The sequence below is a fragment of the Orbicella faveolata genome, unplaced genomic scaffold (genome assembly GCF_042242905.1).
Source record: "Orbicella faveolata isolate gen_17 unplaced genomic scaffold, um_ofav_v1 contig_12, whole genome shotgun sequence".
Classification (NCBI taxonomy): Eukaryota; Metazoa; Cnidaria; class Anthozoa; order Scleractinia; family Merulinidae; genus Orbicella; species Orbicella faveolata.
The window spans coordinates 10,502,717-10,512,315 of NW_028301539.1; the positions used below are offsets into that span (position 1 = coordinate 10,502,717).

General features: G+C 36.7%; 2 protein-coding genes across 3 annotated transcripts; one reads left to right on the top strand and one right to left on the bottom strand.

Moving 5' to 3' along the window:
• Positions 1-209: 209 nt before the first annotated feature.
• Positions 210-3,611, top strand: LOC110050181 (carboxypeptidase inhibitor SmCI-like). 2 transcript variants are annotated; one of them, XM_089282370.1, is made up of 5 exons: positions 593-748; positions 1,601-1,792; positions 2,130-2,291; positions 2,701-2,886; positions 3,328-3,611. In XM_089282370.1, the coding sequence occupies exons 1-5, from the start codon at positions 700-702 to the stop codon at positions 3,345-3,347; spliced, it is 609 nt and encodes a 202-aa protein (XP_089138496.1). In that variant the 5' UTR covers positions 593-699; the 3' UTR covers positions 3,348-3,611. The 2 variants fall into 2 exon arrangements, with proteins under 2 accessions (XP_089138497.1, XP_089138496.1); XM_089282371.1 differs by lacking the exon at positions 2,130-2,291 and having other exon boundaries at positions 210-748.
• A 444-nt stretch (positions 3,612-4,055) lies between these two features.
• On the bottom strand, positions 4,056-9,306 carry LOC110050182 (galactose-3-O-sulfotransferase 2-like). The gene is made up of 6 exons (XM_089282354.1): positions 8,815-9,306; positions 8,086-8,364; positions 7,101-7,371; positions 6,417-6,618; positions 5,406-5,641; positions 4,056-5,002 (listed from the first exon to the last, which is right to left on the bottom strand). Exons 1-6 carry the CDS (start codon positions 9,018-9,020, stop codon positions 4,616-4,618), a joined length of 1,581 nt encoding a protein of 526 aa, XP_089138480.1. The 5' UTR covers positions 9,021-9,306; the 3' UTR covers positions 4,056-4,615.
• Positions 9,307-9,599: the final 293 nt, after the last annotated feature.

Consider the following 9,599-nt stretch of genomic DNA (forward strand, 5'->3'; position numbering starts at 1 on the left):
TTTAAAGAAAGTGTATGGCAATCGCATAGGAAGGGCAAATGTCAACATGCATAAACTAAAGAAAGTTAGGGTTATGCTTGATAACTTCAGTTAGGTATTTACCAAAAAATAACATGGTAAAAGAAATTGCTCTTTCTGTGTTTGTCCTTTCAAGTTTTTCGTGGTGCTTTTTTTATTATTTTTTTAAATTTTTATTTATTATTATTATTATTTTTTTTTTTTTCATTTTCATGTTTCATTTTTGGCAATTCCCGAGGATAAGAGCCAAATGTGCGGCGACGGAAGGCTAATATAATTAATCTCAACCCTGTCTATAACCGTGGATGTGGCCTCACTCTCCCTTTATAAATAACACGCTGAGGCAATAAATAACTTTCAGAGAATTGTATGAATAGTCTCATTAACTCTTTTGCTGATTTTTGTAAGTCAAGTCTATTACGTTTACACATTAAGTGCACTTCGCATACAATGTGCCAATGAAATCGATCCGTGTTTTCTTAGTTTAAAGTTTTCTAAAATCTCCAGCACATATTGACCAAGTTCCGTCATCGAGTTAGTGGCACTCAAAACGTGACGTAGGTTCCTCGTTTAGTTTAACTAAATGTGTAATGTAGACTCACACGTATTCAAACTTCATTTAGAGCGCGCTGGCACCGAGACCAGAAAGATCAAATTTTAGTTAAGTAACGTGTAGCAGAAATGAAGTCAGGCCTTTTTGCTATCACTTTGGTGTTGTGTGTTAACGCAGGTATGATAATTTGAATAATTGTTTAATTAATTGTTTTATTGTTTCAAGCTATGTATTTAAGACAGTCGTCAAATTGTTTCACGAGTTTTCGTTAGGAAGATTTACAGAACGGTTTTTTTCTTTTTTTTGAGCCCTTTATTCTCCAGGTCGTCTTGTGTGATCGTCTGTTATTTTGAGAAATGATTAGATTGGATATTTTTTGAATTCAATAAATCTTTCATAGGTTTTGTTCGCCAATGTTCGAAAACGACTGAGAATATACACGGTATTAGTGAATCGGTGCAAACTGAACTTGATTGGATTTTTTAACGATTTAGTTTTTTTTTTACGGTTTGGGCAGAGAACAATTCAGGCTCACACCGTTTTAACTAAATCATAGAATTTAATGTGTGGAAAAGAAATTCCCTGTAAATTAGCTCTCACAGAATTCGAGTATGGCTTTCCGTCGTCTTCGTGTAACACGTGTCGAAAGATCAATATATCAAATCATAATATCGACTTAGTAGTGCGAGTGGCTAGCTAAAATTATCTCGTATAAGGTCTAAAAGTAATCGTGCTTTTTATAAGTTTTATGCAGTGCACGCTTTTGGTGTTAAAATTGTTGACCTTAAGTACAATATTTTTCAAATTCCGCAGAAATCAAAACATATTTCGCTAAGAAACACCTAGTGAATGTTTGTTAGTGATATTGCAGTGATACCAGTGTTTGCTATTTTTTCACTGACTTGATTTCCTTTCCCTTTGAAACGCAGTCTATTAACTCGGCAAGCGTACAAGTGTTCTCTGTAGTATCAGCCTGCTTTGAATTGAAAGTTAGAAGAAATTAATAGCATATGTTCTAATATTTTGAAGGGGCACTGGCGTTCTCTTCCAGCCTACACTCCAGGAGTGTCTGTCTTCTTCCGATGGATCAAGGTCCGTGCAGACTTTATATCCCAAGATATTACTTTGATCAGGCTAGTGGACAGTGCAAGCAATTCATTTATGGCGGTTGCCAAGGAAACGAAAACAGCTTTCCCACGCTGAAGGAATGTCAAAAAACATGTAAGACTAAAAGATTATTTTTATCATTATTATTATTATTATTATTATTATTATTAAAAATTGAGAGTAATAGATTAAGGTAAAGCTACAGATGTCACTCATATTAGGTAAGCATAAGGGCCCTTTATATGTTTTGCTAAGTAGCGCAGTACCAATTAAGACAGAAGGCAAAAGGGCCAGCTTGGTCATGAAAAGATCGTACCTGGGCATCATGAACAATATTGCGAGTCAAATTAGTGGAAAAAAAGAAGTTATAGGACGAAAAATTACAGTAAAATGTTGCTTCAGTGTTATATCTCTTCTCGCTTACTTTTGTTTTTGTTTTGACTGATTTCGGGTAGATGTTATTTACCCAAAGTCACTGGCCCGTGCAAGGCATATTTTCCGAAATATTATTTCAACCACAAATCTGGAAAGTGCGAAAAGTTTATCTACGGTGGTTGCATGGGAAATGGAAACAGTTTTAAAATCTTCACCGACTGCAACAGAACGTGTGCATGTAAGCGTTTGTTGTTGTTGTTGTTGTTGTTGTTGTTGTGTTTTTTGTTTTGTTTTGTTTATGTACCAGTTGATAACCGATTATAGTTTTGTTTTGTACTAGGTTTTTGGGCACTCTCCACACACTAGCAGAAATCAGAGACTAATATGACAAAGTATATTGGAATTACGAGGGTTTTTTTTTAGTGATTGTTGGAAGTGGAAAATGTGAGGTCTTCAAACGATCGATAGATAATTAACTGCACCATGGCGGCCGACCGGCAAAGAGCTGTGCACCATCGCCATGGTCGAAAAAAAAAAAAAATTGTTACAGCTGGAATAAAATGGTTTGTCACGTTTTTCGTTTTCTCACTCAAAAAAGTATTGCACCTTAAGTTTTACTTTCTTCGTTGTTTTCCTCTCTTTTGCAGGCAGTCAGCTCGACGCCATGGACCCATTATGCTATCTACCAAAAAGAGTGGGACCTTGCAGGGCGCGCATGCCTCGGTATTTCTTCAACATAACTACTTGGAAATGTGAGCTTTTTTATTACGGCGGTTGTCTTGGTAACCAGAACAACTTCTGGCCACGTAAGAAATGCAGCAACAAGTGTGTTTGTAAGTATATTTAACATTTAATTTATTCTAGCAGTATGCAATGCAGAGCAAATTTCCAAATCTTCCCCTGTAGAAAAGAAAAGTATTTACAATAGATCATGTTTGGAAACAAGGGGATCGAGACAAATGCAACATAAACGTTACGCTCAAAATTGTTTTCTGACTAAAGATTAGAGTTTTTTTTTTTACTTATTTTTTTTTTATGATTGTTTTTCAAGTTACAAGGCGTACGCGCCGACCGCAGACTAAACTGCACGTGCATTGTAACAAACAAATATAACTACATACATGTATTCTCGAATTCATTTCAATGTTGGCCAATTTATTTATATCTATCTTTGTGTCTGGAAAACTGTGAATCTGCACGCCTCGTCCCCGAGAGCCTGGGAAGGAGGTTGTACAATCTGGTATATGAATAACAGGTGTCTTGTTTTGTTGTAGATTCTCCAATGGAAGTGTGAATCAACCAACTGCGGTTTTGTCAGTTAGGAAGTTAAGGGTTCTCTCACAGCAACAAAATTATGATGTATTCAAACTTGCATGTCTCGCTATGAGACCAAGATAAAAAAAAATAATAATAATAATAATAAAAAAAGAAAAATACCATTGAGAAGTAATAATTATGTTAAAGTAATAATAATCATCTGGTTGCTTCGTAGACATAATATCATAACATTGTATTAAAACATTTTTGATATAGCACTGAAATAAAACATGAAAAACGGTCCGGGTACACTTTTTTTTTGTTCAAATTTAAGATTCGAGATTTCTTGGTATGACTACTCGAAGCTGTACCATCTTTGGGAATATTCTCTGCGAACTTTCATTTCAGATCTGTTTCCTAGTCCAGCGCAAGGAGCAGGAGTCGAGGGGGAAGGGAGGGATAGAAAGAGAAAAAAAAAATCATTTCTTCATAATGGTTGCGTGGGTTGCTATGTTCCGTTGTTATCTCAATTCAGATTCTCGTGTTGAACTTTTTGGGCAAATATCTTGTACATTGTAGAACTTATTGTATTATCAGTGATCTTAAATTAAAACAATCTTTACCTAAGATTGCTTTAATTTAAGGTAACTGTAGCAGTGCGTCGATTAATTTGATAGCCAATAGCTTGTACAAAAAGGGGAATTAGCAGGCAGCCGTAACGACTGAAAAAGACACAGAAACGACATCATTAAATTTACGTTTAATAATTGCACTGGAATGGCTTTGCCGTTTTCTTCTTTCAGTAATCCAGTAGCCAACAAGACAGCTGTAGTAAGTGGAATGGCGCTAACTTGAAAAGAGGGTAAAACTGTGTAGGTAGCTATGATGAGATTTACAGTCCTTCTTACATCAACGGAGGCATTTGGTTTTTTCAGCAATTTGTTTGTTGTTTATTAAAGATACAACTGTAGATATAAAATATTATATATAAAACTGCTTTCTTCGTATTGCCAAACAATCAGTCTATTCGAATATACAAAATCACCCACATGTATTATAGAGTTCTATAGATTTCAGTTAAGCGCAGAACACATGTGCGTTTAACTAAACCTTACGATACCCTGATTGTTTCTTTGAACGAGAGTTCATTTTGTGAGAGCGGAATACTCTAGATGTCGTAGCTTGTAGCTCTGGATTCCAATGAATGTTTGCATCGGAGAAAGCCTTTACTGCTCTGACCGACTGTATTACTGTCCTGGATCTGCGAGATTGTGAATCGTGTGAATAATTCCACGCTAATGTTATCTACACGACTTCCGACTCTTCCAATCTGGTTTTATTTACCTTGCTGTAAAACAAGTATCGTAGATGGTCATTGTGTTCCCCAAGCTTCAAGCTGAATTTCTTTTTTAAGTACGTTATGTAACTCTCCTCTTTCATAGTCATTTTATCACATAAGTATTTGTTGATGTTTGCAGATAAGTTAGTGTAAAGTTTAACCTCCACTTCTCCCGTATCGTCGTTTGTTTGCAGCGAATGAATACACTCTTCCTCAAGGTCCCTGATTTTTCTACGTAGTTCTTTGACTTCTTGATAAAAGGTCTGATCCTGATTGGCGATTTTATTCCAGAAGGTTTTATTAAAGAAGTCATATAAGGCAGCGTCTGCATTGTTCCACTCATTAATCTGCGCCTGCAAATACACACCATAAAGAATGAACATTTGTTCCTTTTGTTTTTATAAATTGAGTTACAGCGACATGACCAACGTTGTTGAAACTAGACAGATGGCTATGTTAATAAGTGGTGCGCGCTTTTTGATCATCAGTTCTTCATTTATTGCAGGATGTTTTACATCTTTTTTATACGCCCATTGCATGTTTCCGGTGCGGCCAACTGAGTGTGATTTGAATACGTAGTCCATATACACCAATGCAAAAACCCCATTAAGATCCAGTTGCGAGATTTTGGGTTGAAATGTTTAATTTCAAATTATGTGAAATGGCCTGTATCAGATTCGGGTGGGTACAGATCACAAACCAAAGAAATGAAGAGAGCGTGCTTGTTAAGATTAGACAAAGCCAAAGGCATTATACCTGCTGCTGATCCGTTATATTCGCCTGCTTGTACTCCTTTGATCTTTGACTTAGTTTGAAATAAACCACATCATCTAACTCCCAGCATAATTCCCTTTTCAGTAAAACGAGAGATTCGTCAAAATACTCCATGATAAGAACCAGGTCAATTTTCTCCGTCAGTTCATCAATGTGTTTCTGGATCATCAGTGGGTCATTGTAGTATTTGTGCTGGAGACCAAGGTCAAATATCTGCCCTGCGTAAGAAACAGACAATTACTAAACAGGTTTGCAAAGTAACGGAGGTACGATTGAGTCCATGTCCACTATTATTAGGGAGCCACAATATTTTAAATAACTTAAGGTAACAAGAAATCAAGGAGATTAACTAGCAATGAAATTAAAGCTATAAATGTAATGTTACTTTTTTTTGGGTGGGGAGGGGGGGATAATTTGGTTTCACAAGAACCAATTCAACCTTGACCAGAAGTAAAATTAAAAAAACAAAAAAAGAAAATAAATTTAAACACTAAAGTGTAATTCATCTTAAAGTTCAACCTCCTGTCCTGTTCATATCCGATGATCTGCCTTAAACTCTGATTGATTGATTAAGCGTCAATCCGCATGCCGATAGTAGTATTTCATGCATTAAATAGAGAGATTGTAATACATGGCCGCGCTGAGATACGAAATATTTCTTCGAACTAGTGTATATTGCACGAACTAGTGTAAGATATTGCACGAGTGACGCAGCGAATGAGTGAAATATTTTTCAACACGAGAAGAGATCTAGAAATTTCGTATCTCCAAGCGACCATGCATTTTTTTTTTTTTTATAATATATCACCCTCGCAATGAAACAAAACCAGAAGTGTTTGACAGCGCGTGAAAATACTGCAAGCTGATTGGTCAAATATGATATCACACTTGTGTGGATAAAAATGATATCACCACTACCGGGATGGTGTTTTTATCGATTTGCTCCCACTCGGTATACCACTAAATTTTATATAATAGAGATACTTAACCGACCATTTTTTGCCATGTTTATATTGATGTCAAATCGTGGCTTCTGCTGCAGATAGTGTAACAGATACTGTCTTGGTTTGGTCAGAAATTCATCAAACGGGTTGCTGGTGGTATTCATTCCAAGCAGAGTGTCAATTTGATACCCGTAAAAGACAGATTCGAAATGGCTCGTGGGCTTTCGAATCAAGGCAACATAGAAAGAGTCCTGAAAAAAATTAGTCGATTAAAATGGTTAATGTACCAGTGAGTAAACAAGAAGAGGAAAAAAGAACCATGTGACAAGAAACTGCTTTGTAATGGTAAGAGGACCACGCTAGCAACGTAGTTCGAAAAGTGATCGTATATTTTGAATTGACCCTTTTCTATTCTGAAAAGGAGTGATGGCGATTGATGTTTTGACCAATTACAAAGAAGTGATTCTTAACTTTAAATCTTCGAGCGCCTCGGAGCTATTTTTCCCCCGTGCCCGCCCCTGTTGGTTTTGTAGCTCAAGACGAAAGAATGCGTAGACAACAGCACCTGCATAACATTTCATTGATGGAGAGGGGGAGGGGAGTGTCAGAGAATTATTTCTAGATGCATCTGAAATCAAACAGGGATTTAAATATTGTAAAGTGTCATTTTCTAAAAACCCTTCAAGTTCTTTGTCGCTCATTGAAGGTCCAGACCAATCTCTTTGATACATACCTTGGGCATGAAGGATGCCATTGAATCTGGACCGTATCTAGCGTTGATAAGAAAGTTTGGAGCGGTGGAGTTGAGGTACGTCTTGTCTACAAAACTGGGATTGAAGTGCAGAGGCCAGTAAAAGTCATATGTTCTCTGCTTTGGAAGTGCAAAGTCCAGCTCATTCAAATCGCCGTATCTGTACATAATGTTGGCCAATGTTCCACTTCCGCTTCTGTGAGTTTTTAGAAGCACTACATTTTTGAAAGGACGCTTAGGACCGCAAGGGATTCTTAAAAGAAGTTAAAGGGAAAATATTAGAACTCAATAAGGCTTTCCTTAGTCTATTTTTACATGAAGTAGAACAACCAGGCATTTTGCAAATAGTGCGATGTTGAATGTTTAAAGTGGTCGATACACTTAGCTACAACTAGCTAGTTTTCAGGCAGGCAGCTTAAACTAAATAATAATAATAATAATAATAATAATAATAATGATAATAATAATAAAACAAATATTGCAAATAAACAAAACAGGCTTGAAAATCCCAACTGGTAGGATGTAGATCGGTTGGTTATTTACAAAGTTCGCAAAATAGAAAAAATCTCCAATTGCAGTAACTACGAAAATACAAATACTCTTATTTCATTCTAAAAATGGCAGAAGGTAAAGGTAAAGTTCTGTGCCTCGTCGTGTAAAAGATACATAATTGTTCAGTCACATCATCATGCATTCCACAACCCTCTTAACCTCTTTATATACACATCTCAACAAGGTATCCTGGCATATCGCTTTCTAGCTTTACCAGCTCACCCGGATGACTTTGAATCGAAGCTAAAGAACCTTTACTGTTTGACGTGGAAACGCAACGATTTGTAACGAGATTTATTTACACATGCTTCTGAAAGCAGACATTTTGTCCAGTTTTAAAATTACTCCACAGAAAAGAGCAGGTACGCCTGGAACTAAACAGGATCTATTTCTGGGCTAAAAATCCAATTGTTACCTTTTCGGTTCTTCGGTGAACTCGTCCCATCCCATGTTGTAATCAATACTCTCATCTCGCTCAGAGTCACTTTTTGCCTCAGATTCATCATAGTCATTCATAAGACTCTCGTTGGTAGATTTTGACAGGGAGCTGTCACTTGTATTGTTGCGTTTTGTTCTCAGTTTTTCCGTGGTTTTGTCGATAAGGCCACTTTTTGCTTCAATGTAATTAGATTCATCTGTCGAGTCAAGCGCTAGGCGGTAGCCCTTCTTGTCGAGATAAACAAGCTGTGACGGCCTAAATCAAATACGACGTAAATTTAATAAATTTGTCGAACAAAGAGGACAAGCAAGACCATGTGACAGCTTGACAAACAAAGGCGTGAACTTATTAGGTCAAACTCTCCTCCGTTCGCTGTGATTGATAACGATTAAATCCTGCTTGGTAACTTAGAAAAAGAGTAATTGACCTCTCCATATCCGTTTAAGCGGAAAACCAAACAAAGGAGTGATCTTTTTATCAGACTAAACAAAAGCCTAATCGATACATGTGTAAAAGAAACATTTTGTTGCCAGTTTTTCTGAAAAATATAGACCCAGCTGGAACTCTCACAACTCAATCTATTGACAGCGCTATAAGCTTTGAATTTGAACGACCCGTACCTAAATTGAACTGGCATAAAACTAATCACATCAAGTTGTATCTACCGTAGCTAGTCCGGCAATTTGAGAAGAAGACATCTCTTACCTCACCGAGAAAAATTCAATGTATTTGATATCGACAGCATGGTGATTTTCGCTTGCTCCTTTGTCTTTGTTAACTTGAGCCACATTAGTTTGTGACGCTAGATACAACAGCACTGGAACACACATGAATAAACCACCGATCACCCAAGGAAAGCTCGAGTTACGATTCCTCATCGTTTTGACCTTGTGTTTTCGCCAACCAAGCATGACATTTGTAACGATTTTCTTCTCATAATAGGAACGCAGCGCATCGTTTCAATGTTTTGAATGTTTATGTTATTCAAGCCTGCTTTACAGACTGCAGAGCGTTAAAGCAGGTAATGCTGGTGTTTCATCCATAAAAACAACAACGGTCCCTAAGCACAGCTGGTATTTCTTTAAACATGACATTTTCAATAGCTTTGTGAAAACAAGTCTTTACTTGTGCATCTCCCAACCTTCGCTGCCTAAAGTTTGTAACGCCCGTTTTAACCGACCAACACAATTTGTAAATGAATATCAATGTACATGATTTGGTGCGAAAATTCACGATTTCTGGAGTAATTATTGTTGGCACAGTTTTCATTATCTTCACTGGTGTTAACCAGCCGTGCTATTTGTGTTTACTCAATCACATAAAATTTTTGAAGGATGAAATTTTTGCTATGACAAACCCTTAGCCTGGCGCCTCTTCTTTGTTAAAACATAAAAGTGCAAACTATTAGAGGTGAAATAAATTGAACTTATTGTAGTGTATTTCAACAATAGAGGTGTTCCATGGAATTTTAGTTATTACCAAAACACTAA

Bases quoted from the DNA above. Each gene is read 5' to 3' on its own strand.
- LOC110050181 (XM_089282370.1), top strand. From the start codon at position 700: ATGAAGTCAGGCCTTTTTGCTATCACTTTGGTGTTGTGTGTTAACGCA. The intron at 1,793-2,129 runs GTAAGACTAAAA...GACTGATTTCGG, and splicing joins GAAGGAATGTCAAAAAACAT to GTAGATGTTATTTACCCAAA. The intron at 2,887-3,327 runs GTAAGTATATTT...GTTTTGTTGTAG, and splicing joins ATGCAGCAACAAGTGTGTTT to ATTCTCCAATGGAAGTGTGA.
- LOC110050182 (XM_089282354.1), bottom strand. From the start codon at position 9,020: ATGCTTGGTTGGCGAAAACACAAGGTCAAAACGATGAGGAATCGTAAC. The intron at 6,619-7,100 runs GTATGTATCAAA...AATTTTTTTCAG, and splicing joins TGGCATCCTTCATGCCCAAG to GACTCTTTCTATGTTGCCTT. The intron at 5,642-6,416 runs GTCGGTTAAGTA...TTTCTTACGCAG, and splicing joins TATAAACATGGCAAAAAATG to GGCAGATATTTGACCTTGGT.